Source organism: Onychostoma macrolepis, chromosome 09 (assembly GCF_012432095.1).
Source record: "Onychostoma macrolepis isolate SWU-2019 chromosome 09, ASM1243209v1, whole genome shotgun sequence".
Classification (NCBI taxonomy): Eukaryota; Metazoa; Chordata; class Actinopteri; order Cypriniformes; family Cyprinidae; genus Onychostoma; species Onychostoma macrolepis.
The window spans coordinates 20,009,406-20,031,928 of record NC_081163.1 but is presented as its reverse complement, the minus strand read 5'-3'; the positions used below and the strand labels follow the sequence as shown (position 1 = coordinate 20,031,928).

Below are 22,523 nucleotides of genomic sequence, written 5' to 3'. Positions count from 1 at the left end.
GCATAGAACAGCATGAGTTTCTATGCTGGTCCAGACTGGTTTAGACTGGTTAGGATGCTCTTAGATTGGTTGAGTAAGATGATTTGATTAATTATCAATAATCAAAAACCAAAAATCTGGCTGTCTGCTCATCTAGTCCATCTGTGTGTCCATCTATCTGTCTAGCCATACGTCAATCCACCCATCTATATGTCTGGACTGCCTATCCAAGGCACATAGAAACACATAGATACAAACACCATAGAAAAGAACCACTTGGAAATCTAAGCAACCACCTAGTAACCCTCGAATAACTGCTCATAATGCCCTAGCAACCTACCAATTTTGTCTGACTGATTGTAATAAATCTAACAATCATTTTAAACTTTCAGACAGTGCTTTGACAAGCCAACATCATGTCTTGAAAGACTTAACCTAAATCTAACTAAAGGATTAAAATGAGCCTACATGCCTAATATCATGTGTTTTTATTGAAGAAATAAATGACCACCTTGGTGGTCATCCTAGTTCAGAAGCGTGGTCAGCATCAATTTAGTGAACAACTATTTCCAATTGGGCAACTTCAAATTTAATGGAGCCTTACTCTAGTTAGGAAGATTGGTGCACACATTGTTTGCTGGAGAAGCTGGCAGCTCTTGCGCTGTGAATATGGCATTGTTTCCCATTAAGCGTCATTAAGACCCCAATTATCATTACCACCTCCGGATCTGAATCAGTGCCATCGACACCCTCCCCATTCCCACCCAGGCCCCAGGCTGAAGCCTGTTCTGTTCCCCAGGAACACTGCAACTGTGCCGGGATCCTGTCTTCGGGTGCTGAAACCCCCCTTCCTCCCTCTCTGCCTCACTCAAGGCCATATTTTAAATCTGAGGCATAAAAGTACGGCATGTGGAACAATTGGTATCTCCTTTCCCATCTGTTTAACTTCATTTGAATTTCAGAGCTCACTGGGAGGGTGGAGAACATTTAACACAAATGGCTTCATTTTGGATACTTGACTTTGGGTTATGAATTCGTTCTGTTATGGTGACTGAGCACATTTAGGCAGCTCCTCTTCAATTTAAGAAAAGATGGAAAATGACCCTTGATTGGATCAATTTCTGTGTCTGAAAACGATCGCCTCCATATATTGCCTGAGAAGACAGCATTTTTCACGTTTCGATGACTGAGAATGCAGGAGATTTAGGCTACAGAGATGCGAATGGTTGACTAGGAGAGAAAGCGAGCGATCTGATTGGCTGGCTTGGATGTGTGATTGAGAGAAACAGTAATGAATGATGTAGATAATGGAACTGCTGACGGTGCTCACAGTGGCACAGCAGCTGCCTCGCTCCAGAGGTGCACCATCTGTGTACAGGTGTGTGTGAATGGTGAAGCAGGGATTAAATGATGTGTGTTTGTGCATGCAGGTGAGAAGCCTTACAAATGCTCCTGGGAAGGCTGTGAATGGCGTTTCGCACGAAGCGACGAACTGACGAGGCACTACCGCAAACACACTGGTGCCAAACCTTTCAAGTGCAACCACTGCGACAGGTAAGAGACACACTGCAAAAGCTGCAAAGCTAGCTCACAATAAATGTATGCACATATTTAACCCTTTTTAGTTCTTTAACACCCCCCACACACACACACACACACACACACACACACACACACACATACACACACACACACACACTCAAGCATACTAGTCCACAGTCCTCAAGCACCCATAAACAAATTCCTCAAGTTATGAGACCACAAGACTAAACTCTCTCCCTTAAAAAGAACCCATCGCCCCCTCCCTTCGCTCTTGTTTTCTCGAATTCTCTCTGATGGCACGCACATAGCCGTACTGCATTGGGCTCATTGGAAGTTACTGCAGGCCCAGTTCCCTGCTGAATAACTCATTCACAGTCTGGTCCTGTGATACCCATTACCGAATTACTGCGAATATCTCATTCTCACATTCTGTTCCACTTTCCTCCGTCCTCCCATCGGTACAGTGTATGCCCACACTGTGGCTTGAGTGCAGGGAGAAAGAGAAGTTTACAGGCATGGGTGTGCATTCCAAGGTAAGAGAGTTATATAACAGTAATATAAAAGCCGGGGAGAGGCACAGGATGAAATGGATGCACGTAGGGCTCTAGAGGAAAGACACAGCATATTTGATGAGGGGCTTTTTTGAGTGAATACTGAAACATCAGCACACAGTAAGCGTTTTTGTAGGACGCTATGTAGAGTAACTAATCGCAATTTGCATACTATTAGAAATGCACTGATAATCAAATTCTGGTCAATACAACAATTACTCTGTTATTGCTGACAAATGATAAATGAAAGGCATTTTGTGTAAAGAAATTAAATCAAACTCGCACGAAGGCCCTTTCACACCAAGAACGATAACTATAAAGATAACGATATTAGCATCCACATCAGCAAACGATATCGTCTGTTTATTCTAAGCGCAAGCTCGTTATAGCAGGATGGATTCTGATTGGGTGTAAATGTTTTTATTGTTCATCAGCTGGAAAAAAATCGTTCTGAAGGTGATTCCAACAATATCGTTTCTCTGTACCTTTATCGTTATAGCTGTGGTGTGGACTCTGCTATGCTTTGATATTGAGAGAGATTTTTAGAACTATATCTTTATCGTTATATTTCTAGTTATTGTCATTGGTGTAAACTGGCCAATGACAATAACTATAATATATTATTGAAGTTCTCAATAATTATTTAAACAATGTTCCCACACCTTTTGACCACTGAATTGTTCATGATAACTAGAATTAAAAAAAAAAAAAAAGAGCAAAGACTCCCGAAGAGCAAATTTCTTTCTAACAAAATATTTCATAGCTGAACATACAATAAATACATTTATACATTCTACATAAGACAGGAAAATCACAAGTTTAAAATTCCCTTATATTTCATATTTCTAAGTTTTCTGTGACTGTGGGATCCCCGTTGAAATCTTAAGGACTATTTTAGGGCAGACACATGATGCAGAGGCAGTGTGGTGAACGTGTGTGTATGTTGGTGATAAAGAGGTGAAGAGACACAGGAACAGCAGAGAAAAAGAGAGATTTGCATTAGCATGGGGAGAAAGAGTGATAGCCTGTCAGGTGACAGTATTAGGAAGCTGTCACTCGGGCCTGGCATGCGGGCAGCAATTACACAGTGGAGGCCATGTGCCCACTGAGCCAGCTCCAGGTGGAAGCACAATTAGACACGGCTCCCTGTCTCGCCGTCGGCATCAAACCAACCTCGCTGCAGCCTTTTGAAAGTTGTCCATTGAACATTTCTCTGCTGCTCCATCACAATGAAGCTCCACCGATCCCAGCGGACGAGACGTGGCTGGGACGGCCTCTGTTCTACAGACTGCTGCTGACACCTGAACAGTGCCGTTTTCCCTCGGGCGCAGCCAAGCACGTGAACTCTCTGGGGGAAGGCATGGGGAAATCTGTGTCCCTACACTCATTACTCCGTGTTTGGCAGCTATTGCATGACAAAAGGAGGAGGAGCCGGCTTGGATAAGCAAATCTACATTGGCAATTCTTTCTCCCTCATGTCAGGTATAAACAAGGGCATCTTCTGAATTTGGAGTTTAGCCTAAGCAATTTAGCTCCGCTGCAGAATCCGCACAGATAGACCCCCATCATTCCCTGGGAAGCATTTATAAGTTGAGCCCTCCTGTTACTCGCTTTTAATACTAAACACTGAAGAATATCTTTGGGGAGCACATCCATTTGTAGTTGTGCATTGTATATATACTATAGTATAGTATATATACTTGTATATAGAGTGGAAAAAGTATTACAAGTGTGAAAAGTGATGCTGCTGGGATGTGAAAGTGACCTTGTGCAGCATTATTGCTCTTCACTGGGACAACAATCAAGAGTAATGTGTTGGAATGACAGGAGGAGGCAGTACTGTACAATCTGATGGCAGGAAGGATGCCCAGTTGAATCTGGATGTGAATAAGCCAGCGGCTAAAGGTGATTCAGAGTGCACTGTTGAAAACGTGCAAAATTGTCCATTATGGTCTTCAGTTTTGCAACTGTCCTCTTCTTTGGCACTGCCTCCAGTCAGTTTGGGGTGAGTCCAGTAACAGAGCTGAACTCCCTGGTCAGATCATGAAATAAAAATAGGAATAGAATAAATTAACACACAATGTGGCATTTCTTCTACAATTTATGGTATAGTGCCAGACATTTGCAACTGTCTTAAGTTACATAGATGGTCCCTCTGGGGCAACCTGAGGTTAAAAGTCTTGCTCAAGGGCATAATAGTGATAGTTGAACCCACAACCTTTTAGGTCAGCTTAAATAACCCATGCTCTTTAAAGTGACAGTTTACCCAAAATGACATGTTCTGTCATCATTTACTCACCTTTATATTGTTCCAAACCTGTACAGCTAAGTTCATGTACTAAAATGACTAAAACTGAAAGAAAGATAAATGAAAGTTAAATATAAAAATAATTTGATTCTGATTGACTGATTAATAAATACTATAATAGTATATAAATACTAAAATGATACCGGCTCCAAAAATGACTCCATACATCTCAACTACATCACTATGCAAAGTCTTCTGAAGCCATACAAATTTGAACAAGAAAAAAAAGTTCTCAATGTAATTATTTGGTGAATTTTTTTCTTCTAAAATATCATTCTTACATCCATATTTTCAAATGTGGTATGGTAATACTAGTATTACTAAGTCAAAACAATGCAGACTGAAACTAAAAAAGTAACTATATATAAATAGGTAACTTTCATTAAGAAAATAAATGCATTAAAAAAGGTTTAAACATTAAGATAAAAGGAAAGGCATAAAAGTTTCTCTCTTCTAGTTGTAATTACTGACTGCACGTGTGTTTGTGTTATCATCACAATGGGTTATGAGGAGCAACAGTCATGGGCAGTCTAACAGTAAATACAGTCAGCCAACACATACACAGTCATACTGTCTCAGTCACACACACACCAGTGTATTGGGCATCATTAATCCTGCCTAATCAAGCACAGCCCCCTGTCGGGTGTTGAGAGGGGTTGAGTGAGAGGTGGGGGGAGGGGTTATGAGATCTAAGGGTGTGCCAGCTGGTGTAGCAGCCACTTACAGTGAGTCACAGGACCATCTGTCCAGTCGCTCTGCCCTGCCTCCACACACACACACACACACACACACACACACCTAAAATCCCAGTCACACCAAGATCGATGCAAATCACAAACGAAAATTTAACCGAATGTAATACACAATGTCATCAGGCTCTGCTAAAAATTCACACACCTGAATGAAAAGAAAATGTACTGAACTGTCATTCGCATAAAATGAATCCACTGCCAGATGCTGATTGGTCAATACTGCAGTCCAGCTGTGTTAAAAGTAAGCAATATAAGAAATAAAATAAAAAATTGTCATCGCAGCACTGGTAATGGTTGGGGATATGGGCTTAATTGCCGTGAAAATAATGTCAACAATGCCACAGTAACCACCCACTTTTTAGTGGCTTTGGTTCTGGAAATGTTTTTCCCCATTCATTTTTCACATTAGAACTTTGAAAACATAAGAACATTAACATTAGAAACCATTAGACCATAAAAAAAAAAAAAAAACTCAATAATGGATATAATAATATGGCTTTTATGAGGGAAGAACTGTGAACGCCAAAACAATGGTACAATATAAAAATATTGATTTGTAGAAATGTGTGATTTGTAAAAATAATCATAATAAATCTTAATCTTTTATAAATCATAAATCTTTTTCAGGATTCATGAGTAGTGAACTGCGCTTTTTCACTTGGACAATGTCAATTAAATACAATTTTTGAGTTTTTTTTTTTCTTAACCTCAGAGCTCATGGTAGGTCTGTCTTGAAAGGTTTCTATGGAATTGTAAAAAAAACAGTTCCTCTATAGAGAAAATGAATGGGATTTTAACTTCTAAAACCTGGCTTTTGCACTCCATAGACCTTAAACCCTCATTTAGCATACAAGTATGACTGATCATTGCAAATATGATCAAAGGAATTTTTGATCTTGAAGGGCCATACAGAGAAAGAAGGAAAATACTGAAAAATGGTTGTAAATTTGTTCAACGTTCAGAATAGAATTCTGCAATGCAACTGGGGAAAACCAGAAACCATCTGACTGATATATAATATAGAAAATCATCAAAATGACTCATTTGAAAACCAACTGTGTCTACCTGTAGATGTAAATCCTCCTTCCACCCAAATTTCTATCTTGGCTGCTTCCCATCCAAAAAGCAACAGAGGAGTTAACACTGTGGCTCTTGACTAATTAATAATGGATACAGCCAGAGGCAAATTGAAATTATAATTCTCCACTCCTTTCGAACTCTCTACACTCTGAGTTTTTATTCATTCCAGTTAAGATTCACTTTCAAAACTATAGCTGTAATATTGGAATCCTCATAGTCGCATAAATGTAACATAGAAATGGCATCGCAACCCCGTATTTTCCAAGCACATTTATGTATTGCTCCTATCAGCAGCAGCTACATGTGAGCTTAATTGATGATGACACGAAAAAGCCCACGGCCCACAACGAGAAACCAACCACCATGACTCAAGTGCTACATAACTAATGTGGCCGCACAGTTTAAACAATAGCATTTCACCTCCAGCCTTGAAATAATTTCTTAATTCAAACAGGCTCGGCGTGATTTGTGGTTGCACTCCCAAAAAATTATTTCTTTCGCAAGGCTCGGCACAGACTTCCCTGCTAACTGCATTGGCAAGATATGCGTTCGAAACGATCTGTCACCAGTTTTAGAGCAAAAAGCTGGCTATGCTTAAAAATTCACTTTTTTTTTTCCCAAACGCCAAATGTTGTTTTCTCTGTTCCATCTGCAAAGCCGCCACACGTCTTCCAAGAAACTCAGACTGCGTCCCTCTTTAGTGCGATAATAACTGTGTTTCCTTAAGTGAATCCAAGCTAACTCTCTCTCCTTCTCTCTTCACAGATGTTTTTCCAGGTCTGATCACTTGGCTTTGCACATGAAGCGACATATCTAAGGCAGAGGGAGACGGGAGAGAGAGAGTGAGAGAAAACGAGTGAGAACGAAGAGGAGAACAGGTGTGCACCGCCCAGACGGGAACATTCACAACAGACTTTGAGTGCACATGAGGGGTCTGGCCGCAAACGTCACCAGGAGGAACATGTGAGGCAGCGTGGGCAAACGTTGTTGGATTCTGAAAGTCTAAAACTCCTTTTCATCAGCGATTAGCCATGCCTTACCGAGTGCTAGCTTGGAGGTCAGACACTGCCAAACACCACCGTTTTTTTTTTTCCGTCATTCTCTTTGTGTACAGTAAATCAACCATTAGCATGGAACGGATACTCAACTCTACATGTATAAAACCCGAAACGCACATGTCATTCATCACGTAACATAACGGTTCTACTAGAGAATCATGTTTGTTGTACATTATGGAACTTCCTTTTTCTTTTTCCAAGGACACATCACAATAACCAACCTGCAGCTATGTCGTATACAGCAAACAACCAAACACGGAAAACAACATTGCCAATACGTTCTGAGGAGTGACCAATGGAACAAGCGGCCAAACGCAACGCCCGGCCCCTGAAGTAGGCTCTACTTGGGGGAAATATGAAAAACAAAAAAAATACGGCAATGCTCAGGATGTGTGCTGACTTCTCGTACTCTTCGCTCAGGAGCGAACTCTTCTCTGCTCTTCACGCCCGTCACCTCACGGGCGACCGAAATGATGCGCAGCGACACTTTCTTGCCTTTTTTTTTTTTTTTTTTTTAAAGACAGTGTTAAAAAAGATGGTTTGTTTTCCTTCTGAGCTGAAATGTCTTAAACTTCTGAAATATAAAAACTTGCTTTGTGAACAAGCATAAATGTGCACATACGGGCAACGGGAGGGAATTGTGAGCCCTTCTCAGTATGCACAAGGTTCAGTGACCGCTATCTGGCACTGAAAGGAAACGTTTGAAGCATAAGATGGGAACAGACCCCCCCCCCCCAAAAAAAAAAAAAAAACTAAATCGGGATTGTTGGCTTGGTTTGAAAGGACAGAAGTCTTCTGTTTTTCATTTTGCTTTGCTCTGATTTGATCCGGGAAAAACCAACCAGAGCACGTCAGCACGGACCTTGTGTGTCGCTCTTTGACACTGGAAAAAGTTATTTTGCTTTGTGTTGATACTGGCACCCGTGTAAGAACGTAGTAGTCCGGTGCCCCAGAGGAAGCCAATGGAGGAGACGTTATGGGGGGGGGGACAGCTGGCAGGACGTTTGACTCTCAATTTGGAGCACCTGCTGGGATCAGGATCCAAAAGAACTTGGTGGCATCAGCCCAGACAAAACTTTGCCTGTTTCGTATCCATTGTCTGCACTGATTTTTTCAATGTTCTCTGTGCTTTTTTTCATAGTCAAAAAAAGCTCAAAAACAAAATAAAAAAGCATAAAAACAAAAAACAACTTGGAGGGAAAAAAGCAGAAAACACAAAATGCATTAAAAAAAAAAAAAAACTTCACACACACACCACAGACAGAACGGTTTCTTTGCTCTTGGCTTTTTCCTGAGAAAAACTAAAGAAGAAAAAAAAGTAGAACAATAATTACCAAGTTAATGAACAGCATTAAAACGAAACACTGCATGGCAGCCTCTTTCAGACAGATACACACACTCGCACACATACGTGCACAGCTTGCCTCTCAGCATTATTTGTTTTGCACCAAAATCTTCACAGCAGGGTTTTAGCAATTGTTGTTTTGTAGGATTGCGTTCCATCCAGACGTCAGACGTTAAATCGAAAGCTTGTTGATACACTCGAGTAAATTATGCTAAACCGGGCCTAGGTCTAGCTCCGTTAACAATCAGCTTCTAAATCGCGGGGACGAAATATATATCATCGTTCCCAAGGTTGTGAAGCCTGTCATGGCGTCGCAATCAGGGCATTTTCCTGCCGACCCTCCTCTTCTGCATTGATTTAATGGCTGCAAGGGTGGAAGGGAGATTGAAAGCCATTACGATTCAGCGGTAACATGTTTCGGAGTCATCGCAGACTCTACTAAACGAACCCAGAGTATCCCTCGGGGGACCGCCAGATTTGACGATCGATGGCGAAACTCTAAGAGTGAAGGGTTGGTGCCTTTCTCTTGGTTTGAGGCCTGCTGAAGGCAGCTCTTCTATCACGCTTACACACACTCACACAGACACAGACTCGAACACGCAGTCACTTCTGTTTGACCACAACTACACGTTAGATTTCAGTTGCCATTATTAGTTGATTTCTTTTTATTTCTATGTCATTTTCTCCATTGAAATGCAAAGTCATGCCAAAATTGACGAAACAGGAGGTGAATTGGTTCATCTCCACTAATGTACAATCAGTTGTGGTTTGTGGCACTTTTTTCCGCAAGAAGCGGCCTGTGTACGTGACGACTGTATGTATGAGTGTCTGTAAAGCAAGCAAGCAGGATGTAATGCTACAGTGTCATAATGATGTTCTCTAAAATTCCACAATTTCACAAATGGGGCAATTATTGACAGTGTACAGCATTCTACATGTCACATCAACTTTAACACTTTGAAAGGGTTTTATTTCCATTTTACTTGCAAGTAGCAGTGATGAGAAGCTGCGTTTGTTTCACACTGCTCTACTTTACTTTACAAAATGACGATTCCAGTTATTCCTTCAGTCACCATATGGGATAGAACAGCAGGAATGCAGCAATCTAAAAAAATGCTTCATATCATTTTTGACACCGACAAACAATGAAGCCAATCTTCAAATCAACACTGAAGATATACATATAAATATTGTCTGTTTAAATACAGTGCAAAGCAACATTAAATGCAAAACTACAAACAGTACTCCTTTTTGCCAACATGCTCCAGACGTTACCAAATAAATACGGAATAGGCCAATCAGATTCATTAGCAGGCAACATGCCATACATATCCCCCTTACAAATCAAGTGCCATTTGAAAACCCTAATATCTCACTCTCAGAACGACGGCAGCGGTCCAGGCAATCGCACAGGTGTCTGATGCATACTTTGCCCAAAGATTTACGCATTTGCAAATAAACTGCTGGGTGATGAAAGAGAGACATTTGTGTTTAACTTTATTCTAACAGTATCTCTTCTGCCCTACACCAGCTTCCTATCATTCGTTCTTGAACGTCTAGGAGACCATTGACTTGGTCTCGAGTATGTGAGCTTGTAAAATACAGTTTGAATGCAAAGTTGAGGATGAGTTTAGAGCCTAACGTCAAGTTCAAACAGCGAATTAGTCGCATCGGTTCTAGCGCTTCTATAGTCAGTGCAGGTCAGGAATGTCTTTAGAAATCAATTTTAAAGCGATTGTTCACTTAAAATCACAATTCTGATTTAGCTGTACAGAAGACCACTTTATCTACCGCGAGTTTCCGTATGACTTTGAAACGGAGATAATTCTGTGACTGAGCATTTTACATGACAGTAAGAATGTTTGAAAACATTCTAAGGGAACAATTTTAAGTGTACTAGATCTGGGCACTCTTCCAGTGAAGCTCCCTTCCCAAGCCGTTTGCTTTTTAGCTTCAAAGAGGCTTTTGGCAGCTTAAATTTTATACAAAAAGATGCTTGAAACATCACAAGGGAATTTTATGACAAAAGGTCAGAGGTGACAACCTTTTCATTTTGTATTGTCCGTATTGGAACAACATTTCACTGCATAACACTCTTCATTGTTACAGCTAGCGTAGTCTGTTTAAATGACACTGCTGTCGATTGTCTACATAACATTTAGTGGCATTTCAAGATGCACTTATCACAAGAACATGGGAACAATTCATTCTTCTGCTTGATAGATAAAGCTTGTAGGTTCATGGCATAACATAAATGGTCTTTTTAGTCAACAGTGCATCAAAATAAAGTCTTCTATTCTGCATATATACTCAAATACTCATCCACAAGGTTCCCAGTCACTCACAAACAGAGGTGAGAACTTATTAGTCTTGAGATATACTGCATCTTGAAGTGCGTCTGTATCCGTGTTTGTCCAAACTTGATATGTCAGTACATAAGGTTTTCACCAGGTCTCTCTCTTTGGCTTTTTGCGTTTCTCACCTCCCACCCCCATCTATCCCACCCTGCACCTGCAGAACCATGGTCACTTCCTGAAAACTCTATCACTTCAGCTTCATCCCACAGTTATGCGTTACCAGCTGTCGGCGATCTCTCTCTTACCTATGAACGTCCCTAGACATCATTAACCAGGGAGCAACCGGCCAACAACAGACCTCAATGCTTTCACAGGTGCTCTCTCTCTCTCTTATCCAAACATGGATCTCGCAGGCAGCCGCCAGTTGGTAGAGCAGATACAAATCCGAAAAAAGAAAGAAAGGAAAAAATAGAACAGTTATGTGCCATCTTGATTTATCTGTATGGAAGTAGGACGACATTTTGCCATATGTAGGCTGAAGCATGTAGTTTCTCGCTAGAGCAGGGACCCTCATATTCACTGTCCTCTCTTTCCCTCGCCACATCACTAACACTCCACCCCCTCACTTCCTGTAATCTTCACACTCTTCCTCTCCGTTTTTTTCTATTCTGTTCTTTCCTTGTGTGTTTTTCTTTATTGGTTCTTTTGCTGTACAAAGTGTTTAAAATATTATTATTTGTATGATATAATGTTAGTATGGTAATGTTCTTTATTAAGGAAGAAGATGAAATTTATTTTTGTTACTGGTCTGTTTCATAATTCTTTTTTAAATTGGTATTGTAAGATATCTATGCAAGAACTGTTCAGTGGAGCATTTTTATTTAAGAATGTAATAAGTGTAATAAATGGTAGAATCTGAATGCCTCAGACTGACATTTTCTGTGACCAGAAAGAAGAAATATTACTTTGACAGCGGGTGAGAGAAACGCAGTCTTGTCATAACCTTTTATAACCTTTGGTGGAGTTCTTTCAAATAGCCAAGACTCATTACTAGACCGTTTTTGTCACAGAAATCACCACATTGTGACAATGGCCCTGTGTACATTGGCTCAAAATTACTTTTTTTGTGTGGCCACGGTTCATTGGAATTGGAAAGCCAAACACAATCACCAACAACAGCACTGTGAAGGTCAAAGACTATCACATTTTCTTTGCAGATATTGTTGTATTCGAATCGATTTTACCAGTGTTCACAGTAACAAATAAATTATTCATAAAATCTAATAATAATAATTCAGTTACCAATAAATATGTAATCAAATTAAAAATAAATCATAAATTCCAAGTATCATAGTTCATTAGCCTAGTTATAGGCAATGTCTGGTTGCTGCGTTAAAAGGGTTACTCCACCCCAAAATGAAATTTTGTTATTAATCACTTACCCCCTTGTCGTTCCAAACCCGTAAAAGCTTTGTTCGTCTTCACAACACAATTTAAGATATTTTGGATGAAAATATCTTGTGACTTGTGACTGTGGCCCAGAAAAGTATGAAAGACATTGCCAAAATAGTCCATCTTCACGTTATGAAGCTACGAGAATACTTTTTGTACGCAAAGAAAACAAAAATAACTTTATTCAACAATTCGTCTCTGCGTCAGCGTAGTGCCATTTTGGAGAGTATGCGCTGGATGTAAACTGCGTACTCTGTTCTGCTGCGCCACACGGATACGCTGTTTTCGTTCAAATCAAAGTGTAAATAAATGTAGAAGACATATTCGTGTGGCGCGGCTAACACAGAAGAGCATACGCTGTTTGCGTCCAGCAGATATTCTCCATAATGGTGCTATGTTACGGTTGAACCACTGATGGTAGATGGACTATTTTGATGATGTCTTTCATACTTTTCTGGGCCACAGAAAACAACGACAAACAAAGCTTTTACGGGTTTGGAACGACAAGGGGGTAAGTGATTAATGACAAAATGTTCATTTTGAGATGGAGTAACCCTTTAATTACTTTCTTCATTCGGTATATTGAACGAAGCCCTGTTGTCCCTACAGATCCTCTACATTACAGCTCACTCGCCCATAAAAAATTTGTCCTGGGATACTAGCATTAGCTCTGCAGGTGTGTGCATGTCGGCCATTTTACAACTACTCATCCAATCAGATTTTCGAACCAGAACTGTCCATTTTATCATTTAATTTTTATCACAAATTAATGACCCTCCCCCTCCTCAAACTTCTCTCTGCGGGCCATTTTGTGCATCACATCCTTTAATTAGTCGTCACAGGGCTGCCAATGACTAAGCCACCATTTAGAAACTCGTACCCATGACTCAAGGATTAAAAGGGCTAATCGAATAACTAATGGTTAATTAGAGAGTAATTATGTGAAAGAAAAGGTACTTCTAGCACACATTCTCACAGCCTTGTAAATGTCTTCCAGTGAGATTTCCTCCATCAGCTCCGCTCTATTATAGCTGATGCTGGTAATTGAAATTCACATTGTCATCGCCTCAAACCAAAAGCAAATGTGAGATTTATGCGTCATCCACCTCCTGATGCAAGTCTTACTCCTGACAGACTCTCGAACGCCAGTACGTTTCATCTCAACAGCGGCAACCTGATATACAGCACATCTGGTGTCAAATGTGTAGAGTAAATCCAATTAATTGCATTGTTAATTTGTAGGAATAGACGTGTCAGTGACTGCTGAATAATCTCACCTAGGCTAATCAGGGGAAAAAAGGGGAATTCTGCAGGCTGCAAATTTCCTGCTCGGTCTCTCGGGATCCGTGTCAGTAGCTTAATGTGCATATCCAGCCCCCTCCATTCACCAGCCCACTCACCCCCTCTGCTCTTGGCACAGGGGTCGAATCGTCTGGGTGGCGGAGAAGACATTCATCCATGCCAAGTTTATTAATGTAATACGTCCCCGTGCCCTTGTGCGCCTAGACAATGGTACTAAAATTAGTGTGTTGATTAAATGGAAATTATGCCACTGATGTGATTATTGCTTTAATAGAGCTAAACCCCTGTAACTGATGCTAACTAACAAAAGGTCACTTAATTAAGGAAGTGATAGCAGAAGATAATCAGGAATTTACAGGACTCTCGAGGTGGCTGGGGACAGCAAAACAATGTTTTGTTGTGCACAACATGTTCTCGTGAACCCCTTGATTGTGCGGTAGTAAACAATCTTGGATTTTCCCTGAAGACTGCATTCTGGGATGTAAGCAAACATAGCAGAAGGCATGAGCACAAGGAATTTCCCATGATTCCACTCTTCTACACTTACACAAATTATATCAGATTGTAATATCACTGTACTTTGATATACCATGGTATTGAATAATTGAATATTAGTTTCCCAAGATATTCATCTGAGCCATATGAAAAAGAAATGAATACTTTTATTCAGCAAGGAGGCATTAAATTGATCAAAAGTGACAGTAAAGACATTTATAAAATTTATATTTCAAATAAATGCTGTTCTTTTGAACCTTATATGCATCAAGGAATTCTGAGGGGAAAAAAAGTATCACAGTTTCCACAAATATATTTAAAATTCAGCTTTGCCATCACATGAATAAAAGATACTTTAAACATAATAAAATAGAAAACAGTTGTTTTACACTGTAATATTAATTCATAATAGTACTGTATTTCTGATCTACACACACACACACACACACACACACACACATACTGTAGATGTATATAAATGTGCATAAAAGCAGACAGGAAGGCTGAATTGAAAGGATATAAAATGGGAGTCTTGTTTCAAATGTATAAACATTAAAGAGGTCAAAATATGATTCCTTTCATTAATATCCTTGAATTTTAGCTTTATCACTCACCAGCAATTTCACACACAAAAAAAATACTGCCACCTCAATGAAATATCAAATTTGATTGAAAATGGTGAAAATGTCAAAGGACTCATAAAAACTTCTTAAAAGCCCTTTTAAACAAATTCATTGTATTAGGCTATAATTTAATGTCTGCTTTGCTGTCTGAAGAGGGATGATCACATTTTGTTAAACCTTTAATCTTAAGATGGCAATAAATATGCTTTTGTTTCATTAGCTCACATATAAAATATCTGCTGTAAGGGCACAATGAGCGCTTGCCCATAAAAGCCAGCAATTTATTCCTAACCATGGAGGAGGGGAATTATATTAACTGCCAGAGGAGATGGTATTTGGAGTGGGATATGGCATAAATTGAAGGGTTTCATGGTTGTCCCAGCACCGGAAATACTTGTATCCTGACAGGCTGGAAGCAGAAAATAATGGCAAACATGGTAGTTTAACTAACATGTGCTTAAAACAATACCGCCTCCGTGTAGATGGATACCACTTCATTCAGTGCGATGGGTACACGCACTGGGAGTGTTCGAAAAATTGGTTTTACGGATTGCATTTGATGGTAAATTGTTAAAACATTGTCAGCTTAATATTTTGAATGAACTAAACGCCTGACAAAGAGACAGGAAAGCAATGTTCTTGGTGGCTCAGACAAAGAGAGCGAGAGAAATCCCTGTAAAATGACTTCCGCCTTCCAAGAATAGAGGGAAGGAAAACTATGATCTCACAAGCAGCCGTGCAAACACAACACAGTAAACACTTCCCCACCGGATTCTCAAGCACACACACACACACACACCCAAACACATTTCTAGCACTCTCTCCAAATATCTGTTGTGATTGTTTCTGAAGTGACTGTGCTAGATCTGTCTGTCCTTTGCCACTGTTTTGCTGTAAATAGTATTAATCACCCTTCTGCCAACCACGTGTCTACAACTCAAAGAAGGAAAAAAAAATCTAGTCTGGAAAATTTCAATCTGAAGCTGGACTGTCTGAGGATTAAAACATAATTAGCGGTGCTTGCTTAGGCAAGAATTACTATTATTATTAGAATTAAACTTTGGCTCATGTTAATATGAATGAATACCACAAACCATAAAACCCAAGTCTAAGGAGACTCAGGCTAGTAGGAAACCACCTAGCAACCACTCAAAATACCCTAGCAACCACAAATCAATAAAGTGCATTTGTGCCTGCCCACTTTTTCAGCTGTGTTGGTTCCAGAAGTGCCCCCATTTATTTTCTTACGTCTTAAGTCTTTATTAAAGCATGGTAGGCCATGAAACAAGCCAACTACAGACAAGAGACAAACTGAATCACAGTATTACAAAATTTTATTTGAAATAAAAATATAAGAAAATTAGAAAAAAATATAAAGCTAATTATTTTATCAAATTAAATAAAATTATTTTATTAAGCTTTATTAATGTATTGTTTATTGCTTTGCTGTGAGTCTGATTGGTTTAATTTTCTGTCCAGCTTCATGGTTAATGAAGTTTTTTTTTTTTTTTACCATTAACAAGCTTCAACAAAAGCATTGATTAACAACCTTGGAACTTAGTAGATCTGTCTTGAAAGGTTTTTAATTATTGTTAAAAATCAATTTCCCTATAGAGACAATAAATGGAGTTTTTACTTTCGGAACCCACTTCTATACACTTTGAACAACCAGACAACACTTAAGCAACTGGCAGCTAGGGCTGGGCTTCAATACAGATTTCACAGTTCGATTCAAATTCAGATTCAATTCCAATTAATTTACCAATTCATTAAATCAACAATGTATTTTTCAGTTATAATGCCCATTTTGTTGATGCATACATAATGATACGTTCTCCGCTAATGCTGTAAATTATATATTTAAATCATGTTTTTGATTCATTAAAGAGAACAACCTTATAAGAGCCATTTGTTTGTGAATTGAACTAGCCTGGTTGCTTTTCATGTTTGTTTTTGATTGTATGCTGTATGGAAACCTCAACAGAAAGATTATTTATTACATGCACTTTTTAAATCACAACACATTCTGCGAATTCATACTCACAACACAGAATTCAACAGAACGCAGTGACACCTGCAGGACAGGATGCACTGTACAAACATTTATTTATTTATTTTTAATCTTGGGATTTTCAAAATAGATATAAGGAATGTTCAAAAGAAGATTGTGATTAAATCATGGAATCTATATTTTTCCAAATCTATATTTTTTAGTAGTCCTATTGACAGCTAAACATCTGAATACTAACGCTTTCTTCAAAAATGTAAAAATCTAGTTCAAATTTTGTAAATGTATATGCGATCGCACCAGAAATTTATTAGGAAAAAAATATATACACATTTGTTGTGAATAACAACATGCAGTCTGCCAGTTTTCCTCTGGGAAACAGCACCGGTATCTTCACAGTGCAGACACCTTGGATTGCCCTCCAGAAATGCCACTGTTTACTTCAACGTCAAAGGTCAAGATTCAGCAGGGTCAGAGGTCAGAGAGGGGGGTCACATATGCACAGCGTTTTAGCCAGATCTTACCATTAATCCAGATAAAGTGCTCAGGATAAGAGAAGTAATTACAAAAGGTGTATAAGGATTCGAGACAATACAAACTTATCTCAGGATGACAGTAACTCAAGAGCAGATTTAGATTGTCCTCTTTTAGCCTGGTTTTCAAACTCATTCAGCAACTCACTGACTGACTCACACACACACGGTATTTCCTGCCCGTTTTCCTGCACACGCTTTCTCTCTGTTTCCTCAAGGAAAATCTTAAAAGCAGCTGAGTCCAGTCCAATGACTCACGCTCAGGGTCGCACGGGGTCAGAACCACTCAGCCCATTCAAAATTCCCCCATAGTTCAGACCAAACATCTGCAGATTCCATTGAGCATCAGTTCTGAGCAGCAAACTTCCTGGATGGAGTTTGTGTGGGGGGTTTTTGTTCATGTGTAGCAGTGCTTCCTGCACCACTGCGAAATCTGCAGCACAACAAGAGTGCTGCAGATCAATAAAATCATAAAAAAAGAAAAACAACTTACTAAAATCAATGGTGTTGGATAAAAAATCTAAACAAATCCATTTAAAAAAATAAATTGATTAATAAAAAATTTAATAGACCTGATACATTGAAATCAATTTGTCTATTATTTACAATTAAAAAAAAAAAAAAATTTTTAGAAAGATCATTTAAATTTGTCAGGAAAATGCGGCTTCAAATGGTTGCCCAGCCTAGGTAAAGAAACAGAAGAGAAAAAAAATCCACTACAAATTGACCTCATCATGTCTCTCTTCTCTCTGCTCGATTTCAGATATGTATCAGGGTCCTTCAGTAAATCTGCTGAGATCCAGCATTATGGCCCATTTCTTGCTCTGCTGAGTAGTCACATCAACAAGCTTCAAATAGCCAATACCAGCACTTCAACTGCTATCTACTGACTGCTCAGACTCATTAATGTCATACGCAGTCTTTATCAGACAGTTGCTGGAGTGTACTGCTTAAATTATTCAGGGTAAACACATGCACATCTGAAGAGGACCGAGGAGGCTTATCTCAGAGAGCAGCCTGTTGTTCTTCCATGTTCCCTTCTCAGTGCATATCAATTCGGTCCATGTCGGGAGGAATCTTCCTGATCATCCTGTGTCTCTGAACAAACTGTGGGCCACTATATCTGCAGCTTGCTCTCTGTCGCAGCAAATCCACATTGATTTTAATGCTATCTTTATAGCCGTCTTGTCTATCAGGGGATTACATTAGGTGCTTTTCTGCACATTCAGTCCTTAGCTTCCAATCGCATCATTTTCAAGTTGAAAAGAGCGATCTTTGTGCTATATCTCATTTTTTTGTTGGCTTAGCTTCAGTCATCGCCACAACCCAAGAATCAAAAATGCATTTGAAATGTCCAATAAAGCATTTGCATTTAAAATCTGCCTGCCACTTTTCATCTCGTAATTTGCATAACATTAAAAATGTCTCCACTTTAAGCTCTCACTATTTTGATGCATTATATTTATATAGCAGATTATTATCTAACCTCAATATAACAAATGATATAGCAAAATGAGCCACTCAGAACACAGCTCAGATTATCTACCGAAAATGTAAAATCTTTTGCAGAATTTGCCAATGAAATGGACACCCCCATCTTCTTAGGCTTCAAAAAGAGAGTGGGGCCATTAATTTCCCTTGAATCAGGTTTCAACTATTAGATGAGCCTTTGAACATGAACTTAAAAGGAACTTGTCCCACTCTCAAGTACGCCTCAAAAAAAAAAAAAAAATCGTAATACCCCAGACCTGGTTCCTCTAGCAGGAAAAACAGCACTGCACACACATACAGCCTCATCGAGCATGAGGTGAACAATGTTCCTTTGTCACCAACCTCACCTCAGAACTAATACCCTTGGCAGAAAAACGTGTAAAAAGAAAAAGCCCCACTGCCGTTTGTCTTGTCTTTCATCCTGTTTTCCCCCTCTTATCAAGCAAGCCTGAGAGGGCAGAGGAAAAGGAAGTACACACACAGAGAAAAAGGTCTGCTGACAGTCACACGTGTTTCCTTTTTCTCAAGGCCTGTGTGTATTGTTGTGGCCACAGGTGTGGGGCAGAGGCCAAAAACCGCAATTTCTTTCCCTTACTAGCTAGGTCAAATCCCATTCACAGTGCTGGACCTGGTGAAACGCTGCATCTGAGTCTCAGTCTAACACAATCTGTGCTGTCACACTTTTTGTAGATGAAATGCACAATGTCTCCACACTTCTCCAACTCTGGTCTATCAGTAGCTATGTTTCCATTACCCTGTTTTAATGCAAATTTTGAAGTATCGCATCAAAAACGAATGATAGAAATGCCAAATTTTGTGCAATGGGATGGCGTAACTTGACTAACCAATGCACCAATCTTGTTGCACAGCACCTGAAATGTTGTTATGGTCATTCAGAAATGGCCATGCAAAGTCTGTCGTCAAAGTATGACCGAATTCATTGTGTTCCGTCTGCTCGCTCTGAGGCACAAGTCATTTAATATACAGGCTATTAAAATTATTATATTCAGTGGCTTCTCCCACTTTTCTTTATGATATTTAGTGCCAGTTTATCAGGAAGTGACGAGTTTGTTCTCTTTGACTCTTCGGATGGAAACAATACTTATTTAAATTGCTTAGTTAACTTTGGATGGAAACCCGGCTAGTGTGTCATTTAAAAAGGAGTTGAATTAATTTAAATAAATGATTTAGTGAAATAGTCAGTAATTAGGACCCAACACACAAAACACATAAACTCACACTCACCATAACTGAGAGATATAGGCCTAGGTAATAGTGATAAATATTTAATATATGGACATTCAGAGATCATAATTTACATCAATACCACTTACATATTATAAAAAAAATGCTATGTTATGCATTTTCACTATATATATCTGTAGCTCAATTAGTAGAGCATGGCGCTAGCAACGCCAAGATCATGGGTTCGATTCCCAGGGAAAGCAAGAGCTGATAAAATGTAAAAAAACTGTAACTTGAATGCAATGTAAGTCGCTTTGGATAAAAGCGTCTGCTAAATGCATAAATGTAAAATGTAAAATGTAAATGTATATATATATATATATATATATAATACAAACTGAAATAAAATACATTGTTTTTATTTATATATAAATGTTATATACAATTATATACAAATAATATAATTTAGTTTAAATGTTTATAAAAGTCTGCATTGCAACTGAAAACTCAATTAGGCCGACCAATAACAAATGGCACCCTAAAAGCTACTGGCTTGCATTCTGCACAGTCCACTCTTCACTGGTTGAATCTACAGTGACAAAACCAGAGCGATATGAAGTGAGAAAGGAAAATGTCCTTTGAAGAATTATAATGAAGGCTCTGGCCAAAATGGAAGTCTTTTTTTTATATGACTTAAAGGGGTCATCATGGGAAATAAAACTTTCCTTGATCTCTGGAGATAAAAGAGTTCATTGCACTATGAAAAACATACTGTAACTTTTAGAATTTAAAACTTTTGTCCAGTGGGGAAAAAAGACCATTTATCAACCACCAACATATTCACCATTCAGAAACTTTGCCTGCCCAGTGAAGATGAAGATATGGTTAGAAAGCTGGATAGATACCAGGGGTGTCACAGTATACCGGTACCGACAATAACAGCAATATTTAAATATGAAATATCAATATTATGTTAAAACACATGATAATACCATAAATAATCCAGCATCAGTAAATGGTTGAAACTTCAACATAGTAGGTGGCAGTATTGCACCTTAATGCTAGTTGTCGTCCATCATAAAGTGTGTACACAGTGTGTAGCTACTACTGCAGCTCAAAATTATGTTTCAGGAGATGACAAAAAAAGCAAGTCACCTCATCAGTAGTTTGGATTCTGTTAAAGGGGTCATCGGATGCAAAATTCACTTACATGTTGCTTGAACAAATGTGCGTTGGCAGTGTGTGTACACATCCACCCTATAATGATAAAAATTCACCCAGTGTTTTTTTTTTTTTTTTTTTTTAATCCCTAAAAAATAATAACCCCTTTCTCAAATCAAGCCATTCTCAGATGCTTAGCTGTGTGACGTCACACAGACCCAGGCTGCTCCCATGATTGTTGATTGACACTGGCGTTTTACCTTAGACCCGCCCTGAGTGAGCTGTCATCAGTCCGCCATTGTTTCGACACCGGAGCAGGAGTAGACAAGAATGGCTCCTAAGCGATTGAGGTGTTTTGTTGTTAGATGTAATGATGAACATAGCAATCGTCATTTACTTCCAACATCTGAGCCACTGAAGACGCAGTGGATTATGTTTGTTTTTGAAGGGAATGTGCCTCCAGATCTACCTAAATGTGTTTATGTTTGCGCAAATCATTCGTGATCCAGCTTCACCTCCAGAAGAAGTGAGTATAAGGGGTTTTTATGAATCTTTGCAAACCACTTTTCCTAATAATGTGCTAGTTAGCAAGTTCCGCGGCTAAAGTAAACAGAACCACATCAACTAGTGGAAAATGGGCATCCGATGACCTCTTTAAAAGGATAGGGTGTTACACCATGTCTACAATGGACACGAGTGGGGCAACAACTATAATCATTGATGCTCTCTACATCGAATGTCACAGAGCAACAAGCCACAGACAGTAAACTGATGCCTTGTTCTATTTCGGACATTCTCCACCTGATATGCGCTTCTTCCAACAACAGGGTAAATGGATTTGGAACGTTCACTTAGACAAGCTGTGTTAGACACCACAGTCTTCAGGAAGTGCCAATCAACAGTAAGTGCATAAGGGGGCAATACCACCAGTCGATATGACGTTTTGTCACATAACATTGGTTAAATAGAAATGCCATCGGTGGCAATTTCTTAATCAACATTTATAAAATATTGCAAGTTTTGCACAAATCTGTAATGGAAATGCAGCTTGTGAGAAAACAAATGAAAAGCAAATACCTGTATCTGATTTCACAAATGAAGAGGGTGTTTTAGTAAGGCAAGGCAAGGCACGTTTATTTATATAGCACATTTCATACACAATGGTAATTCAAAGTGCTTTACATAAAAGGAAATAAAATAATCATTAAAAAAATAATCAGCAAGGAATTAAAAAAAAAACTTGTTTAAATGATTTAAAAATTGATTTTATAGAAAATTTGATAATTGATAGAAAATGATTATACATAAAATACAGTGCAGTCAGTTCGGATGTAGCACAGTGCTCATTCAATAAATGCACA

The 22,523-nt window shown here is 39.0% G+C and overlaps 1 protein-coding gene across 1 annotated transcript in view; it reads left to right on the top strand.

Moving 5' to 3' along the window:
- The window catches only part of klf7b (Kruppel like factor 7b), a 43,919-nt gene extending 32,070 nt beyond the window's left edge, over positions 1–11,849 (top strand). The window contains exons 3-4 of the mRNA XM_058786372.1: positions 1,410–1,533; positions 6,978–11,849. Of these exons, the coding sequence (XP_058642355.1) occupies positions 1,410–1,533; positions 6,978–7,029 (176 nt within the window). The 3' untranslated portion in view covers positions 7,030–11,849. The remainder of the gene's footprint in view (positions 1–1,409; positions 1,534–6,977) is intronic.
- The last annotated feature ends 10,674 nt before the right edge of the window (positions 11,850–22,523 follow it).